The 22,500-nt window shown below is 48.4% G+C and overlaps 1 protein-coding gene across 1 annotated transcript in view; it reads left to right on the top strand.

The window, feature by feature from the left end:
* Window positions 1–13,001, top strand: part of LOC124022292 (mastermind-like protein 3) — a gene marked incomplete at its 3' end in the record, with an annotated part of 143,776 nt that extends 130,775 nt beyond the window's left edge. Inside the window, exon 4 of the mRNA XM_046337213.1 lies at window positions 12,735–13,001. Coding sequence (XP_046193169.1) covers window positions 12,735–13,001 — 267 coding nt within the window. The remainder of the gene's footprint in view (window positions 1–12,734) is intronic.
* Window positions 13,002–22,500: the final 9,499 nt, after the last annotated feature.

Below are 22,500 nucleotides of genomic sequence, written 5' to 3'. Positions count from 1 at the left end.
GAGAGAGAGAGAGAGAGAGAGAGAGAGAGAGGGGAGAACAACAGAGAGAGGAGAACACAGAGAGAGAGAGAGAGGGGAGAACAGAGGAAGAGGAAGGAACACACAGAGAGAGAGAGGGGAGAACAGAGGAAGAGGAAGGAACACACAGAGAGAGAGAGGGGGGAAACACAGAGGAAGAGGAAGGAACACAGAGAGAGAGAGAGGGGGAGAACAGAGGAAGAGGAAGGAACATGAACAAGAGAGAGAGAGAGGGGGGACACAGAGGAAGAGGAAGGAACACACAGAGAGAGAGAGGGGGAACACAGAGGAAGAGGAAGGAACACACAGAGAGAGGGGGGGAGAACAGAGGAAGAGGAAGAAACACACAGAGAGAGAGGGGGGAACACAGAGGAAGAGGAAGGAACACACAGAGAGAGAGAGAGAGAGATGGGGGGAGAACAGAGGAAGAGGAAGGAACACAGAGAGAGAGAGAGGGGGAACACAGAGGAAGAGGAAGGAACACAGAGAGAGAGAGAGAGGGGGAGAACACAGAGGAAGAGGAAGGAACACAGAGAGAGAGAGGGGAACACAGAGGAAGAGGAAGGAACACAGAGAGAGAGAGGGGGGAGAACAGAGGAAGAGGAAGGAACACAGAGAGAGAGAGGGGAACACAGAGGAAGAGGAAGGAACACAGAGAGAGAGGGGGAGAACAGAGGAAGAGGAAGGAACACAGAGAGAGAGGGGGGAACACAGAGGAAGAGGAAGGAACACACAGAGAGAGAGAGGGGGAACACAGAGGAAGAGGAAGGAACACAGAGAGAGAGAGAGAGAGAGAGAGAGAGGGGGACACAGAGAGAGAGAGGGGGAGAACAGAGGAAGAGGAAGGAACACAGAGAGAGAGAGGGGGGAACACAGAGGAAGAGGAAGGAACACAGAGAGAGAGAGGGGGAGAACACAGAGGAAGGGAAGGAACACAGAGAGAGAGATAGAGAGAGAGGGGGGGAACACAGAGGAAGAGGAAGGAACACAGAGAGAGAGAGAGAGAGAGAGAGGGGGGGAACACAGAGGAAGAGGAAGGAACACAGAGAGAGAGAGGGGAGAACAGAGGAAGAGGAAGGAACACAGAGAGAGAGGGGAGAACAGAGGAAGAGGAAGGAACACAGAGAGAGAGAGAGGGGAGAACAGAGGAAGGGGAAGGAACACACAGAGAGAGAGGGGGGAGAACAGAGGAAGAGGAAGGAACACAGAGAGAGAGAGAGAGAGAGGGGAGAACAGAGGAAGAGGAAGGAACACACACAGAGAGAGAGGGGAGAACAGAGGAAGAGGAAGGAACACAGAGAGAGAGAGAGAGGGGGGAGAACAGAGGAAGAGGAAGGAACACACACAGAGAGAGAGAGAGGGGAACACAGAGGAAGAGGAAGGAACACAGAGAGAGATGGGGGGAGAACAGAGGAAGAGGAAGGAACACAGAGAGAGAGAGGGGAACACAGAGGAAGAGGAAGGAACACAGAGAGAGAGAGAGGGGGAGAACAGAGGAAGAGGAAGGAACACAGAGAGAGAGAGAGGGGGGAGAACAGAGGAAGAGGAAGGAACACAGAGAGAGAGAGAGAGAGAGGGGAACACAGAGGAAGAGGAAGGAACACAGAGAGAGAGGGGGAGAACAGAGGAAGAGGAAGGAACACAGAGGAAGAGGAAGGAACACAGAGAGAGAGGGGGAGAACAGAGGAAGAGGAAGGAACACAGAGAGAGAGAGAGAGAGAGAGAGAGAGAGGGGGGAGAACAGAGGAAGAGGAAGAAACACAGAGAGAGAGAGAGAGGGGGAGAACAGAGGAAGAGGAAGGAACACACAGAGAGAGAGAGAGAGAGAGAGAGAGGGGAACACAGAGGAAGAGGAAGAGGAAGGAACACAGAGAGAGATGGGGGGAGAACAGAGGAAGAGGAAGGAACACAGAGAGAGAGAGAGAGAGAGAGAGAGAGAGAGAGAGAGAGAGAGAGAGAGAGAGAGAGAGACAGAGAGAGAGGGGGGAGAACAGAGGAAGAGGAAGAAACACAGAGAGAGAGAGAGAGAGGGGGGAGAACAGAGGAAGAGGAAGGAACACAGAGAGAGAGAGGGGAACACAGAGGAAGAGGAAGGAACACAGAGAGAGAGAGAGGGGGAGAACAGAGGAAGAGGAAGGAACACAGAGGAAGAGGAAGGAACACACAGAGAGAGAGAGAGAGAGAGAGAGAGGGGAACACAGAGGAAGAGGAAGAAACACAGAGAGAGAGAGAGGGGGAGAACAGAGGAAGAGGAAGGAACACAGAGAGAGAGAGGGGAACACAGAGGAAGAGGAAGGAACACAGAGAGAGAGAGAGGGGGAGAACAGAGGAAGAGGAAGGAACACAGAGGAAGAGGAAGGAACACAGAGAGAGAGAGAGAGAGAGAGAGAGAGAGAGAGAGAGAGAGAGGGGGGGGGGAGAGAACAGAGGAAGAGGAAGGAACACAGAGAGAGAGAGGGGGGAGAACAGAGGAAGAGGAAGGAACACACAGAGAGAGAGAGAGAGGGGGGAGAACAGAGGAAGAGGAAGGAACACAGAGAGAGAAGAAGAATTATGGAGATGGAGAAGAGATTGTAGATCAGAGTCGTCATGATTGAGCCATCTGCTGAGAGAGTAGACCAATGAGCCTGTTACACACACACACACACACACACACACACACACACACACACACACACACACACACACACACACACACACACACACACACACACACACACACACACACACAGACACACACACAGACACACACACACAGACAGAACACTAGTGACCCCCGCAGGCCAGACCCTGCTGCTGCACCCTGCTACTCACTCCACTCAGGCATGGTGTTATTGGTCTAACTGGCATCGTGGCCAAGCAGGAGATGAGACTGTTCGGAGTATCGACCTGGTCTGGCTGTCTGGTCTGCTTACTGGGAGGAGTCTGTCCTTCTCTCTCTCTCTTATCCCTCCATCCTCTCTCTCTCTCTCTCTCTCTCTCTCTCTCTCTCTCTCTCTCTCTCTGTCCTCTCTCTCTCTGTCCCTCTCTCTCTCTCTGTCCCTCTCTCTCTGTCCTCTCTCTCTGCCCTCTCTCTCTCTGACCATCTCTCTCTCTGTATCTCGGTACCTCTCTCTCTCTCTGTCCTCTCTCTCTGTCCTCTCTCTCTCTGACCCTCTCTCTCTCTCTCTCTGGTCCCCCCCCTCTCTCTCTCTCTGTCCTCTCTCTCTCTCTCTGTCTCTCTCTCTCTCTCTCTCTCTCTCTCTCTCTGTCCCTCTCTCTCTCTGATGCTCTCTCTCTTTCTCTCTCTCTCTCTCTTTCTCTCTCATTTCAAGTCAATTCAAGGGGCTTTATTGGCATGGGAAAGATGTGTTAACATTGCCAAAGCAAGTGAGGTAGATAATATACAAAGTGAAATAAACAATAAAAATGAACAGTAAACATTACACATACAGAAGTTTCAAAACAATAAAGACATTACAAATGTCATATTATGTACAGTGCCTTGCGAAAATATTTGGCCCCCTTGAACTTTGCGACCTTTTGCCACATTTCAGGCTTCAAACATAAAGATATAAAACTGTATTTTTTTGTGAAGAATCAACGACAAGTGGGACACAATCATGAAGTGGAACGACATTTATTGGATATTTCAAACTTTTTTAACAAATCAAAAACTGACAAATTGGGCGTGCAAAATGATTCAGCCCCTTTACTTTCAGTGCAGCAAACTCTCTCCAGAAGTTCAGTGAGGATCTCTGAATGATCCAATGTTGTTGTTAGTGTCTATGGATTCTACAATTACATTGAGCTGATTTCTGACGTGCTGTTCCTTCTTTTTCCGTAGTGTATTTCTGTATTGTTTTAGTGATTCACCATAGTGAAGGCGTAGACTCAGGTTTTCCGGGTCTCTATGTTTTTGGTTGGACAGGTTTCTCAATTTCTTTCTTAGATTGTTGCATTCTTCATCAAACCATTTGTCATTATTGTTCATTTTCTTCGGTTTTCTATTTGAGATTTTTAGATTTGATAGGGAAGCTGAGAGGTCAAATATACTGTTAAGATTTTCTACTGCCAAGTTTACACCTTCACTATTACAGTGGAACGTTTTACCCAGGAAATTGTCTAAAAGGGATTGAATTTGTTGTTGCCTAATTGTTTTTTGGTAGGTTTCCAAACTGCATTCCTTCCATCTACAGCATTTCTTAATGTTACTCAGTTCCTTTGGCTTTGATGCCTCATGGTTGAGTATTGCTCTGTTTAAGTAGACTGTGATTTTGCTGTGGTCTGATAGGGGTGTCAGTGGACTGACTGTGAACGCTCTGAGAGACTCTGGGTTGAGGTCAGTGATAAAGTAGTCTACAGTACTACTGCCAAGAGATGAGCTATAGGTGTACCTACCATAGGAGTCCCCTCGAAGCCTACCGTTGACTATGTACATACCCAGCGTGCCACAGAGCTATAGGTGTACCTACCATAGGAGTCCCCTCGAAGCCTACCGTTGACTATGTACATACCCAGCGTGCCACAGAGCTATAGGTGTACCTACCATAGGAGTCCCCTCGAAGCCTACCGTTGACTATGTACATACCCAGCGTGCGACAGAGCTATAGGTGTACCTACCATAGGAGTCCCCTCGAAGCCTACCATTGACTATGTACATACCCAGCGTGCCACAGAGCTATAGGTGTACCTACCATAGGAGTCCCCTCGAAGCCTACCATTGACTATGTACATACCCAGGATGTGACAGAGCTGCAGGAGTTGTGACCCGTTTTTATTGGTTATGATGTCATAGTTGTGCCTAGGGGGGCATATGGGGGAGGGAATGCTGTCACCTCCAGGCAGGTGTTTGTCCCCCTGTGTGCTGAGGGTGTCAGGTTCTGACATTTAGGTCTGTCTCTCTGTCTCTCTGTCTCTCTGCCTCTCTGTGTCTGTCTGTCTGTCTGTCTGTCTGTCTGTCTGTCTGTCTGTCTGTCTGTCTGTCTGTCTGTCTGTCTGTCTGTCTGTCTGTCTGTCTGTCTGTCTCCCTCCCTCCCCCTCCCTCCCTCCCTCCCTCCCTCCCTCTCTCCCTCCCTCCCTCTCTCCCTCCCTCCCTCCCTCCCTCCCTCCTCCCTCCCTCCCTCTCTCCCTCCCTCCCTCCCTCCCTCTCTCTCTCCCTCCCTCCCTCCCTCCCTCCCTCCCTAAAACAACAGTAAATAAAACCCCATTCATTCTAGTCTGTTGTCGACACCAAGCAGTGGTGAATGATGGGCGTTCTGACCCCAAACAATGTACTGAATGAACCTGTAATAGATTCCTGAGCGGGCTCGTCTAATTGGTCGGTTGGGGGTATAATGGTGTTCCAGAGTGCTGTTTCATCCTTTTACAGATTAGCATGCGGCTAAGTGGAGGAAGTAGCTCTTTATATGCTAATGAGGGTGTAATGTATGCACATACCCATACTGCACTGGGAGGGGATGAGAGGACTACCCATACTGCACTGGGAGGGGATGAGAGGACTCAGGGTGGTCTAGGACTACCCATACTGCACTCAGAGGGGATGAGAGGACTCAGGGTGGGCTAGAACTACCCATACTGCACTGGGAGGGGATGAGAGGACTACCCATACTGCACTGGGAGGGGATGAGAGGACTACCCATACTGCACTGGGAGGGGATGAGAGGACTACCCATACTGCACTGGGAGGGGATGAGAGGACTACCCATACTGCACTCAGAGGGGATGAGAGGACTCAGGGTGGGCTAGGACTACCCATACTGCACTGGGAGGGGATGAGAGGACTCAGGGTGGGCTAGAACTACCCATACTGCACTGGGAGGGGATGAGAGGACTCAGGGTGGGCTAGGACTACCCATACTGCACTGGGAGGGGATGAGAGGACTCAGGGTGGGCTAGGACTACCCATACTGCACTGGGAGGGGATGAGAGGACTCAGGGTGGGCTAGGACTACCCATACTGCACTGGGAGGGGATGAGAGGACTCAGGGTGGGCTAGGACTACCCATACTGCACTGGGAGGGGATGAGAGGACTCAGGGTGGGCTAGAACTACCCATACTGCACTGGGAGGGGATGAGAGGACTACCCATACTGCACTGGGAGGGGATGAGAGGACTCAGGGTGGGCTAGGACTACCCATACTGCACTGGGAGGGGATGAGAGGACTCAGGGTGGGCTAGGACTACCCATACTGCACTGGGAGGGGATGAGAGGACTACCCATACTGCACTGGGAGGGGATGAGAGGACTATCCATACTGCACTGGGAGGGGATGAGAGGACTCAGGGTGGGCTAGGACTACCCATACTGCACTGGGAGGGGATGAGAGGACTCAGGGTGGGCTAGAACTACCCATACTGCACTGGGAGGGGATGAGAGGACTACCCATACTGCACTGGGAGGGGATGAGAGGACTCAGGGTGGGCTAGGAATACCCATACTGCACTGGGAGGGGATGAGAGGACTCAGGGTGGGCTAGGACTACCCATACTGCACTGGGAGGGGATGAGAGGACTACCCATACTGCACTGGGAGGGGATGAGAGGACTACCCATACTGCACTGGGAGGGGATGAGAGGACTCAGGGTGGGCTAGGACTACCCATACTGCACTGGGAGGGGATGAGAGGACTCAGGGTGGGCTAGAACTACCCATACTGCACTGGGAGGGGATGAGAGGACTACCCATACTGCACTGGGAGGGGATGAGAGGACTCAGGGTGGGCTAGGACTACCCATACTGCACTGGGAGGGGATGAGAGGACTCAGGGTGGGCTAGAACTACCCATACTGCACTGGGAGGGGATGAGAGGACTACCCATACTGCACTGGGAGGGGATGAGAGGACTCAGGGTGGGCTAGGACTACCCATACTGCACTGGGAGGGGATGAGAGGACTCAGGGTGGGCTAGGACTACCCATACTGCACTGGGAGGGGATGAGAGGACTCAGGGTGGGCTAGGACTACCCATACTGCACTGGGAGGGGATGAGAGGACTACCCATACTGCACTGGGAGGGGATGAGAGGACTACCCATACTGCACTGGGAGGGGATGAGAGGACTCAGGGTGGGCTAGGACTACCCATACTGCACTGGGAGGGGATGAGAGGACTCAGGGTGGGCTAGAACTACCCATACTGCACTGGGAGGGGATGAGAGGACTACCCATACTGCACTGGGAGGGGATGAGAGGACTCAGGGTGGGCTAGGACTACCCATACTGCACTGGGAGGGGATGAGAGGACTCAGGGTGGGCTAGGACTACCCATACTGCACTGGGAGGGGATGAGAGGACTCAGGGTGGGCTAGGACTACCCATACTGCACTGGGAGGGGATGAGAGGACTCAGGGTGGGCTAGGACTACCCATACTGCACTGGGAGGGGATGAGAGGACTCAGGGTGGGCTAGGACTACCCATACTGCACTGGGAGGGGATGAGAGGACTCAGGGTGGGCTAGAACTACCCATACTGCACTGGGAGGGGATGAGAGGACTACCCATACTGCACTGGGAGGGGATGAGAGGACTCAGGGTGGGCTAGGACTACCCATACTGCACTGGGAGGGGATGAGAGGACTCAGGGTGGGCTAGGACTACCCATACTGCACTGGGAGGGGATGAGAGGACTACCCATACTGCACTGGGAGGGGATGAGAGGACTACCCATACTGCACTGGGAGGGGATGAGAGGACTCAGGGTGGGCTAGGACTACCCATACTGCACTGGGAGGGGATGAGAGGACTCAGGGTGGGCTAGAACTACCCATACTGCACTGGGAGGGGATGAGAGGACTACCCATACTGCACTGGGAGGGGATGAGAGGACTCAGGGTGGGCTAGGACTACCCATACTGCACTGGGAGGGGATGAGAGGACTCAGGGTGGGCTAGGACTACCCATACTGCACTGGGAGGATGAGAGGACTACCCATACTGCACTGGGAGGGGATGAGAGGACTACCCATACTGCACTGGGAGGGGATGAGAGGACTCAGGGTGGGCTAGGACTACCCATACTGCACTGGGAGGGGATGAGAGGACTCAGGGTGGGCTAGAACTACCCATACTGCACTGGGAGGGGATGAGAGGACTACCCATACTGCACTGGGAGGGGATGAGAGGACTCAGGGTGGGCTAGGACTACCCATACTGCACTGGGAGGGGATGAGAGGACTCAGGGTGGGCTAGAACTACCCATACTGCACTGGGAGGGGATGAGAGGACTACCCATACTGCACTGGGAGGGGATGAGAGGACTCAGGGTGGGCTAGGACTACCCATACTGCACTGGGAGGGGATGAGAGGACTCAGGGTGGGCTAGGACTACCCATACTGCACTGGGAGGGGATGAGAGGACTCAGGGTGGGCTAGGACTACCCATACTGCACTGGGAGGGGATGAGAGGACTACCCATACTGCACTGGGAGGGGATGAGAGGACTACCCATACTGCACTGGGAGGGGATGAGAGGACTCAGGGTGGGCTAGGACTACCCATACTGCACTGGGAGGGGATGAGAGGACTCAGGGTGGGCTAGAACTACCCATACTGCACTGGGAGGGGATGAGAGGACTACCCATACTGCACTGGGAGGGGATGAGAGGACTCAGGGTGGGCTAGGACTACCCATACTGCACTGGGAGGGGATGAGAGGACTCAGGGTGGGCTAGGACTACCCATACTGCACTGGGAGGGGATGAGAGGACTACCCATACTGCACTGGGAGGGGATGAGAGGACTACCCATACTGCACTCAGAGGGGATGAGAGGACTCAGGGTGGGCTAGGACTACCCATACTGCACTGGGAGGGGATGAGAGGACTCAGGGTGGGCTAGGACTACCCATACTGCACTGGGAGGGGATGAGAGGACTACCCATACTGCACTGGGAGGGGATGAGAGGACTCAGGGTGGGCTAGGACTACCCATACTGCACTGGGAGGGGATGAGAGGACTCAGGGTGGGCTAGAACTACCCATACTGCACTGGGAGGGGATGAGAGGACTACCCATACTGCACTGGGAGGGGATGAGAGGACTCAGGGTGGGCTAGGACTACCCATACTGCACTGGGAGGGGATGAGAGGACTCAGGGTGGGCTAGGACTACCCATACTGCACTGGGAGGGGATGAGAGGACTCAGGGTGGGCTAGGACTACCCATACTGCACTGGGAGGGGATGAGAGGACTACCCATACTGCACTGGGAGGGGATGAGAGCACTACCCATACTGCACTGGGAGGGGATGAGAGGACTCAGGGTGGGCTAGGACTACCCATACTGCACTGGGAGGGGATGAGAGGACTCAGGGTGGGCTAGAACTACCCATACTGCACTGGGAGGGGATGAGAGGACTACCCATACTGCACTGGGAGGGGATGAGAGGACTCAGGGTGGGCTAGGACTACCCATACTGCACTGGGAGGGGATGAGAGGACTCAGGGTGGGCTAGGACTACCCATACTGCACTGGGAGGGGATGAGAGGACTCAGGGTGGGCTAGGACTACCCATACTGCACTGGGAGGGGATGAGAGGACTCAGGGTGGGCTAGGACTACCCATACTGCACTGGGAGGGGATGAGAGGACTCAGGGTGGGCTAGGACTACCCATACTGCACTGGGAGGGGATGAGAGGACTCAGGGTGGGCTAGGACTACCCATACTGCACTGGGAGGGGATGAGAGGACTCAGGGTGGGCTAGAACTACCCATACTGCACTGGGAGGGGATGAGAGGACTACCCATACTGCACTGGGAGGGGATGAGAGGACTCAGGGTGGGCTAGGACTACCCATACTGCACTGGGAGGGGATGAGAGGACTCAGGGTGGGCTAGGACTACCCATACTGCACTGGGAGGGTATGAGAGGACTACCCATACTGCACTGGGAGGGGATGAGAGGACTACCCATACTGCACTGGGAGGGGATGAGAGGACTCAGGGTGGGCTAGGACTACCCATACTGCACTGGGAGGGGATGAGAGGACTCAGGGTGGGCTAGAACTACCCATACTGCACTGGGAGGGGATGAGAGGACTACCCATACTGCACTGGGAGGGGATGAGAGGACTCAGGGTGGGCTAGGACTACCCATACTGCACTGGGAGGGGATGAGAGGACTCAGGGTGGGCTAGGACTACCCATACTGCACTGGGAGGGGATGAGAGGACTACCCATACTGCACTGGGAGGGGATGAGAGGACTACCCATACTGCACTGGGAGGGGATGAGAGGACTCGGGGTGGGCTAGGACTACCCATACTGCACTGGGAGGGGATGAGAGGACTCAGGGTGGGCTAGAACTACCCATACTGCACTGGGAGGGGATGAGAGGACTACCCATACTGCACTGGGAGGGGATGAGAGGACTCAGGGTGGGCTAGGACTACCCATACTGCACTGGGAGGGGATGAGAGGACTCAGGGTGGGCTAGAACTACCCATACTGCACTGGGAGGGGATGAGAGGACTACCCATACTGCACTGGGAGGGGATGAGAGGACTCAGGGTGGGCTAGGACTACCCATACTGCACTGGGAGGGGATGAGAGGACTCAGGGTGGGCTAGGACTACCCATACTGCACTGGGAGGGGATGAGAGGACTCAGGGTGGGCTAGGACTACCCATACTGCACTGGGAGGGGATGAGAGGACTACCCATACTGCACTGGGAGGGGATGAGAGGACTCAGGGTGGGCTAGGACTACCCATACTGCACTGGGAGGGGATGAGAGGACTCAGGGTGGGCTAGAACTACCCATACTGCACTGGGAGGGGATGAGAGGACTACCCATACTGCACTGGGAGGGGATGAGAGGACTCAGGGTGGGCTAGGACTACCCATACTGCACTGGGAGGGGATGAGAGGACTCAGGGTGGGCTAGGACTACCCATACTGCACTGGGAGGGGATGAGAGGACTACCCATACTGCACTCAGAGGGGATGAGAGGACTCAGGGTGGGCTAGGACTACCCATACTGCACTGGGAGGGGATGAGAGGACTCAGGGTGGGCTAGGACTACCCATACTGCACTGGGAGGGGATGAGAGGACTACCCATACTGCACTGGGAGGGGATGAGAGGACTACCCATACTGCACTCAGAGGGGATGAGAGGACTCAGGGTGGGCTAGAACTACCCATACTGCACTGTGAGGGGATGAGAGGACTCGGGGTTGGCTAGGACTACCCATACTGCACTGGGAGGGGATGAGAGGACTCAGGGTGGGCTAGGACTACCCATACTGCACTGGGAGGGGGTGAGAGTGAGGGATTAGCTGGGAAGAATCTTTAAAACTGTGGTGTTTAGTCTGAATGAATATATGCTACAAGTATGTGGACACCTGCTCATCGAACATCTCATTACAAAATCATGGCATTAATATGGACTTGGTCCTTTGCTGCTATAACAGCCTCCAGTCTTCTGGGAAGGATTTCCACTAGATGTAGGAACATTGCTGCTATAAGAGCCTCCACTCTTCTGGGAAGGCTTTCCACTAGATGTAGGAACATTGCTGCTATAACAGCCTCCACTCTTCTGGGAAGGCTTTCCACTAGATGTAGGAACATTGCTGCTATAAGAGCCTCCACTCTTCTGGGAAGGCTTTCCACTAGATGTAGGAACATTGCTGCTATAACAGCCTCCACTCTTCTGGGAAGGTTTTCCACTAGATGTTGGAACATTGCTGCTATAACAGCCTCCACTGGGTTCTGTGCAGGCCAGTCAAGTTCTTCCACACCGATTTCGACAAACCATTTCTGTATGGATTTTTACGCGCTTCAGCACTCAGCGGTCCCTTTCTGTGAGCTTGTGCGGCCTACCACTACACGGTTGAGCCGTTTTTGCTCCTAGACATTTCTACTTCACAATAACAGCACTTACAGTTGACCGGGGCAATTCTAGCAGGGCAGAAATTTGACGAACTGACTTGTTGGAAAGTTGGCATCCTATGACGGTGCCACGTTGAAAGTCACTCGAGCTCTTCAGTAAGGCCATTCTACTGCCAATGTTTGTCTATGGAGATTACATGGCGGTGTGCTCAATTGTATACACCTGTCAGCAACTGGTGTGGCTGAAATTGCCGAATCCACTCATTTGAAGGGGTGTCCACACACTGCTGTATATATAGTGTATCCTGCTGTGCCTGTTTACACGGGGTTCCTGGGATAATCATTTACACGGGGTTCCTAGGATAATCATTTACACGGGGTTCCTAGGATAATCATTTACACGGGGTTCCTAGGATAATCATTTGCACGGGGTTCCTAGGATAATCATTTGCACGGGGTTCCTAGGATAATCATTTACACGGGGTTCCTAGGATAATCATTTACACGGGGTTCCTACGATAATCATTTACACGGGGTTCCTGGGATAATCATTTGCACGGGGTTCCTAGGATAATCATTTACACGGGGTTCCTAGGATAATCATTTACACGGGGTTCCTAGGATAATCATTTACACGGGGTTCCTGGGATAATCATTTACACGGGGTTCCTAGGATAATCATTTACACGGGGTTCCTGGGATAATCATTTACACGGGGTTCCTGGGATAATTCATCTGTCATTGTATTGTAGGTTTTAAAGTAGCTGGTTACTTCTGTCTTCAGTTGAACTCTCTGTGAAAAGCGCCACACCAGCGTTTACTCGTTGATTTGATTGATTGACCAGCTGATTGATTGATTATCCCACCAATAAAAACTCACTGATCTCCCTCCTTCCCTCTCTCTTTAGGAACAAGGTGTGGTGGGAATGTCGCGGCAGCCCGGTGCCGTCCCACCCCCTCACCCTGCCGGGGGTGTGGCCTCGGGCGCGGGGCCCAATCAGGGTGCAGGGGCCCCTCCCGGTTACCTGGGCAACCAGCAGCAGGCGGCCATTATGAAACAGATGATGGTGATGGAGCAGGAGAAGAGAGTTCAGCTCCACATGATGGAACAACAGAAACAACAGCTACTGAGAGAACAGAGACAGCAGCAACAACAGATACTATTGGCTGAACAGGTGAGAGGAGGGAGGAGACAGAACAGAGACAGCAGCAACAACAGATACTATTGGCTGAACAGGTGAGAGGAGGGAGGAGACAGAACAGAGACAGCAGCAACAACAGATACTATTGGCTGAACAGGTGAGAGGAGGGAGGAGACAGAACAGAGAGGGAGGGAGGGAGGGAGGGAGGGAGGGAGGGAGGGAGGGACAGAACAGAGAGGAGGGAGGGATGGAGAGGAAGGGACAGAACAGAGAGGAGGGAGGGAGGGAGGGGAAGGGACAGAACAGAGAGGGAGGGAGGGAGGGAGGGAGGGAGGGAGGGAGGGAGGGAGGGAGGGAGGGAGGGAGGGAGGGACAGAACAGAGAGGAGGGAGGGAGGGAGGGAGGGAGGGAGGGAGGGAGGGAGGGAGGGAGGGAGGGAGGGAGGGAGGGAGGGACAGAACAGAGGAGGAGGGAGGGAGGGAGGGAGGGGGAGGGAGGGAGGGAGGGAGGGAGGGAGGGAGGGAGGGAGGGAGGGACAGAACAGAACAGAGAGGAGAGAGGGACAGAACAGAGAGGAGGGAGGGACAGAACAGAGAGGAGAGAGGGACAGAACAGAGAGGAGAGAGGGACAGAACAGAGAGGAGAGAGGGACAGAACAGAGAGGAGGGAGGAGGGACAGAACAGAGAGGAGGGAGGAGGGACAGAACAGAGAGGAGGGAGGAGGGACAGAACAGAGAGGAGGGAGGAGAGACAGAACAGAGAGGAGGGAGGGACAGAACAGAGAGGAGGGAGGAGGGACAGAACAGAGAGGAGGGAGGAGGGACAGAACAGAGAGGGACAGAACAGAGAGGAGGGAGGAGGGACAGAACAGAGAGGAGGGAGGAGGGACAGAACAGAGAGGAGGGAGGGACAGAACAGAGAGGAGGGAGGGACAGAACAGAGAGGAGTGAGGGACAGAACAGGGAGGAGGGAGGAGGAGCAGGTGGATGTGGGGACATGATTACAGTCTCTCTCTCCCCCGTTTGTCAGTTTTGCTAATTAAACACCACACACACACACCATCACACACACACACAGTCACACACACACCATCACACAGAACAGAGACAGCAGCAACAACAGATACTATTGGCTGAACAGGTGAGAGGAGGGAGGAGACAGAACAGAGACAGGAGGGAGGGAGGGAGGGAGGGAGGGAGGGAGGGAGGGAGGGAGGGAGGGAGGGAGGGAGGGAGGGACAGAACAGAGAGGAGGGAGGGATGGAGAGGAAGGGACAGAACAGAGAGGAGGGAGGGAGGGAGGGGAAGGTACAGAACAGGGAGGGAGGGAGGGAGGGAGGGAGGGAGGGAGGGAGGGAGGGAGGGAGGGAGGGAGGGAGGGAGGGAGGGACAGAACAGAGAGGAGGGAGGGAGGGAGGGAGGGAGGGAGGGAGGGAGGGAGGGAGGGAGGGAGGGAGGGAGGGAGGGAAGGAAGAGGGACAGAACAGAGAGGAGAGAGGGACAGAACAGAGAGGAGGGAGGGACAGAACAGAGAGGAGGGAGGAGGGACAGAACAGAGAGGAGGGAGGGACAGAACAGAGAGGAGAGAGGGACAGAACAGAGAGGAGAGAGGGACAGAACAGAGAGGAGGGAGGAGGGACAGAACAGAGAGGAGGGAGGAGGGACAGAACAGAGAGGAGGGACAGAACAGAGAGGAAGGAGGGACAGAACAGAGAGGAGGGAGGAGGGACAGAACAGAGAGGAGGGAGGAGGGACAGAACAGAGAGGAGGGACAGAACAGAGAGGAAGGAGGGACAGAACAGAGAGGAGGGAGGAGGGACAGAACAGAGAGGAAGGAGGGACAGAACAGAGAGGAGAGAGGGACAGAACAGAGAGGAGGGAGGAGGGACAGAACAGAGAGGAGGGAGGAGGGACAGAACAGAGAGGAGGGACAGAACAGAGAGGAAGGAGGGACAGAACAGAGAGGAGGGAGGAGGGACAGAACAGAGAGGAAGGAGGGACAGAACAGAGAGGAGGGAGGAGGGACAGAACAGAGAGGGACAGAACAGAGAGGAGGGAGGAGGGACAGAACAGAGAGGAGGGAGGGACAGAACAGAGAGGAGGGAGGGACAGAACAGAGAGGAGGGAGGGACAGAACAGAGAGGAGGGAGGGACAGAACAGGGAGGAGGGAGGAGGAGCAGGTGGATGTGGGGACATGATTACAGTCTCTCTCTCCCCCGTTTGTCAGTTTTGCTAATTAAACACCACACACACACACCATCACACACACACACCATCACACACACACACAGTCACACACACACACACACACCATCACACACACACACTGTCACACACACACTGTCACACACACACTGTCACACACACACAGTCACACACACACACACACCATCACACACACACACACACCATCACACACACACACAGTCACACACACTGTCACACACACACACACACCATCACACACACACACACAGTCACACACACACACAGTCACACACACACTGTCACACACACACTGTCACACACACACAGTCACACACACACACACCATCACACACACACACCATCACACACACACACAGTCACACACACACTGTCACACACACACTGTCACACACACACTGTCACACACACACACACACACACACCATCACACACACACACACACCATCACACACACACACAGTCACACACACACTGTCACACACACACTGTCACACACACACAGTCACACACACACATACACACCATCACAGACACACACCATCACACACACACACAGTCACACACACACTGTCACACACACACAGTCACACACACACACACCATCACACACACACACCGTCTCACACACACAGTCACACACACACCGTCACACACACACACAGTCACACACACACCGTCACACACACACAGTCACACACACACCGTCACACACACACACAGTCACACACACACCGTCACACACACACTGTCACACACACACTGTCACACACACACAGTCACACACACACACACACACCATCACACACACACACCATCACACACACACTGTCACACACACACTGTCACACACACACAGTCACACACACACACACACCATCACACACACACACACCGTCTCACACACACAGTCATACACACACCGTCACACACACACACCGTCACACACACACACCGTCACACACACCATCACAGACACACACAGTCACACACACCATCACAGACACACCATCACAGACACACACAGTCACACACACACCATCACAGACACACACCATCACAGACACACACCATCACAGACACACACCATCACAGACACACCATCACAGACACACACCATCACAGACACACACTGTCACAGTCACACACACACACCATCACAGACACACCATCACAGACACACACAGTCACACACACACCATCACAGACACACACCATCACAGACACACACCATCACAGACACACACCGTCACACACACACCATCACAGACACACACCATCACAGACACACACCATCACAGACACACACAGCATCACAGACACACACCATCACAGACACACCATCACAGACACACCATCACAGACACACCATCACAGACACACACCATCACACACACACCGTCACACACACACACCGTCACACACACACCATCACAGACACACACTGTCACAGTCACACACACACACCATCACAGACACACACAGTCACACACACACCATCACAGACACACACCATCACAGACACACACCATCACAGACACACACCATCACACACACACACAGTCACACACACACTGTCACACACACACAGTCACACACACACACACACACACACACACACACACACACACACCATCACACACACACACCATCACACACACACACAGTCACACACACACTGTCACACACACACAGTCACACACACACACACACCATCACACACACACACCGTCTCACACACACAGTCACACACACACCGTCACACACACACAGTCACACACACACCGTCACACACACACACAGTCACACACACACCATCACACACACACACCATCACACACACACACTGTCACAGACACACCATCACAGACACACACCATCACAGACACACACCATCACAGACACACACCATCACAGACACACAGTCACACACACACCGTCTCACACACACCGTCACACACACACCATCACAGACACACCATCACAGACACACACAGTCACACACACACCATCACAGACACACACCATCACAGACACACACCATCACAGACACACCATCACAGACACACACCATCACAGACACACACTGTCACAGTCACACACACACACCATCACAGACACACCATCACAGACACACACAGTCACACACACACCATCACAGACACACACCATCACAGACACACACCATCACAGACACACACAGTCACACACACACCATCACAGACACACACCATCACAGACACACACCATTACAGACACACGCAGCATCACAGACACACCATCACAGACACACACAGTCACACACACACCATCACAGACACACACCATCACACACACACCATCACAGACACACACTGTCACAGTCACACACACACACCATCACAGACACACCATCACAGACACACACCGTCACACACACACCATCACAGACACACACCATCACAGAGACACACCATCACAGACACACACCATCACAGACACACACCATCACAGACACACCATCACAGACACACACAGTCACACACACACCATCACAGACACACACCATCACAGACACACACCATCACAGACACACACAGTCACACACACACCATCACAGACACACACCATCACAGACACACACCATTACAGACACACGCAGCATCACAGACACACCATCACAGACACACACAGTCACACACACACCATCACAGACACACACCATCACACACACACCATCACAGACACACACTGTCACAGTCACACACACACACCATCACAGACACACCATCACAGACACACACCGTCACACACACACCATCACAGACACACACCATCACAGAGACACACCATCACAGACACACACCATCACAGACACACACCATCACAGACACACACCATCACAGACACACCATCACAGACACACACCATCACAGACACACACTGTCACAGTCACACACACACACCATCACAGACACACCATCACAGACACACACAGTCACACACACACCATCACAGACACACACCATCACAGACACACACCATCACAGACACACACAGTCACACACACACCATCACAGACACACACCATCACAGACACACACCATTACAGACACACGCAGCATCACAGACACACCATCACAGACACACACAGTCACACACACACCATCACAGACACACACCATCACACACACACCATCACAGACACACACTGTCACAGTCACACACACACACCATCACAGACACACCATCACAGACACACACACACCATCACAGACACACACCATCACAGAGACACACCATCACAGACACACACCATCACAGACACACACCATCACAGACACACACCATCACAGACACACAGTCACACACACACATTTATAATCAGCTCTCGTGTTTACTAACATCCCCCCCTTACACTAACCCATCTCCCGATGCTTTAGGATTCCTTTGATGTCCTCAGAGTGCGTGCGTGTGTGCGTGCGTGTGTGTGTGTGCGTGCGCGTGTGTGTGTACAACACCTGCTGTGATAATTTTGTCTTTTACTTAGATTTTTTCCCTCTGTGGTTAACCTGGTGTTAAACTGTTCTGAACTCCCTAGGTCAAAACACACACACACACACACACACACACACACACACACACACACACACACACACACACACACACACACACACACACACACACACACACACACACACACACACACACACACACACACACACACAGCAAGTAGATTGTAATTGGCACAACACAACAACCATACTGCAGTCCAAGAACAGTCTCCTGATGTTCTCTCTCTGTACCTGCTGTGTTCTAAATGAACATACTGCGTTATATTAGATTACTAACACTACAGACTATAGATATATATTAGATTACTAACACTATAGACTATAGATATATATACTGATTACTAACACTATAGATATATATACTGATTATTAACACTATAGATATATATACTGATTACTAACACTACAGACTATAGATATATATATACTGATTACTAACACTACAGACTATAGATATATATACTGATTACTAACACTATAGATATATATTAGATTACTAACACTATAGACTATAGATATATATACTGATTACTAACACTACAGACTATAGATATATATACTGATTACTAACACTACAGACTATAGATATATATACTGATTACTAACACTACAGACTATAGATATATATACTGATTACTAACACTATAGATATATATATACTGATTACTAACACTATATACTATAGATATATATACTGATTACTAACACTACAGACTATAGATATATATACTGATTACTAACACTACAGACTATAGATATATATACTGATTACTAACACTATAGATATATATACTGATTACTAACACTACAGACTATAGATATATATACTGATTACTAACACTATAGATATATATATACTGATTACTAACACTATATACTATAGATATATATACTGATTACTAACACTACAGACTATAGATATATATACTGATTACTAACACTACAGACTATAGATATATATACTGATTACTAACACTATAGATATATATACTGATTACTAACACTACAGACTATAGATATATATACTGATTACTAACACTACAGACTATAGATATATATACTGATTACTAACACTACAGACTATAGATATATATACTGATTTCTAACACTATAGATATATATATACTGATTACTAACACTACAGACTATATATATATACTGATTTCTAACACTATAGATATATATATATATATATATATATATACTGATTTCTAACACTATAGATATATATATATATATATATATATATATATATATATATATATATATATATATATATATATATATTTATATATACTGATTACTAACACTACAGACTGTAGATATATATACTGATTTCTAACACTATAGATATATATACTGATTATTAACACTATAGATATATATACTGATTACTAACACTACAGACTATGGATATATATACTGATTTCTAACACTATAGACTATATATACTGATTATTAACACTATAGATATATATACTGATTATTAACACTATAGATATATATACTGATTACTAACACTACAGACTATGGATATATATACTGATTTCTAACACTATAGATATATATACTGATTACTAACACTATAGATATATATACTGATTACTAACACTATAGATATATATACTGATTACTAACACTATATATATATATACTGATTACTAACACTATAGATATATATACTGATTACTAACACTACAGACTATAGATATATATACTGATTACTAACACTATAGACTATAGATATATATATACTGATTATAAACACTATAGATATTTATACTGATTATTAACACTATAGACGATAGATATATATATATATATACTGATTATTAACACTATAGATATATATACTGATTATTAACACTATAGATATTTATACTGATTATTAACACTATATATATATATATATACTGATTATTAACACTATAGATATTTATACTGATTATTAACACTACAGACTATAGATATATATACTGATTACTAACACTATAGACTATAGATATATATACTGATTACTAACACTATAGATATATATACTGATTATTAACACTATAGATATTTATACTGATTATTAACACTATAGATATATATATACTGATTATAAACACTATAGATATTTATACTGATTATTAACACTATAGACGATAGATATATATATATATATACTGATTACTAACACTATAGATATATATACTGATTATTAACACTATAGATATTTATACTGATTATTAACACTATAGATATTTATACTGATTATTAACACTATATATATATATACTGATTATTAACACTATAGATATATATACTGATTACTAACACTATAGACTATATATATATATATATACTGATTACTAACACTACAGACTATAGATATATATACTGATTACTAACACTATAGACTATAGATATATATATACTGATTACTAACACTATAGACTATAGATATATATACTGATTACTAACACTATAGACTATATATATATATACGGATTACTAACACTATAGACTATAGATATATACTGATTACTAACACTATAGACTATATATATATACTGATTACTAACACTATAGACTATAGATATATATACTGATTACTAACACTATAGACTATAGATATATATACTGATTACTAACACTACAGACTATAGATATATATATACTGATTACTAACACTACAGACTATAGATATATATACTGATTACTAACACTATAGATATATATACTGATTACTAACACTATAGACGATAGATATATATATACTGATTACTAACACTATAGACTATATATATATATATACTGATTACTAACACTATAGACTATATATATATACTGATTACTAACACTATAGATATATATACTGATTATTAACACTACAGACTATAGATATATATACTGATTACTAACACTATAGACTATAGATATATATACTGATTACTAACACTATAGATATATATACTGATTACTAACACTATAGACGATATATATATACTGATTACTAACACTACAGACTATAGATATATATACTGATTATTAACACTATAGATATATATACTGATTATTAACACTATAGACTATATATATATACTGATTACTAACACTACAGACTATAGATATATATACTGATTATTAACACTATAGATATATATACTGATTATTAACACTATAGACTATATATATATACTGATTACTAACACTACAGACTATAGATATATATACTGATTATTAACACTATAGATATATATATACTGATTACTAACACTACAGACTATAGATATATATACTGATTACTAACACTATAGACTATAGATATATATATACTGATTATAAACACTATAGATATTTATACTGATTATTAACACTATAGACGATAGATATATATATATATATACTGATTATTAACACTATAGATATATATACTGATTATTAACACTATAGATATTTATACTGATTATTAACACTATATATATATATATATACTGATTATTAACACTATAGATATTTATACTGATTATTAACACTACAGACTATAGATATATATACTGATTACTAACACTATAGACTATAGATATATATACTGATTACTAACACTATAGATATATATACTGATTATTAACACTATAGATATTTATACTGATTATTAACACTATAGATATATATATACTGATTATAAACACTATAGATATTTATACTGATTATTAACACTATAGACGATAGATATATATATATATATACTGATTACTAACACTATA

Source organism: Oncorhynchus gorbuscha, unplaced genomic scaffold (assembly GCF_021184085.1).
Source record: "Oncorhynchus gorbuscha isolate QuinsamMale2020 ecotype Even-year unplaced genomic scaffold, OgorEven_v1.0 Un_scaffold_1322, whole genome shotgun sequence".
In the NCBI taxonomy this organism is placed as follows: Eukaryota; Metazoa; Chordata; class Actinopteri; order Salmoniformes; family Salmonidae; genus Oncorhynchus; species Oncorhynchus gorbuscha.
The sequence above is the reverse complement of the archived record's forward strand: the minus strand, read 5'-3'. Positions and strand labels throughout refer to the sequence as shown.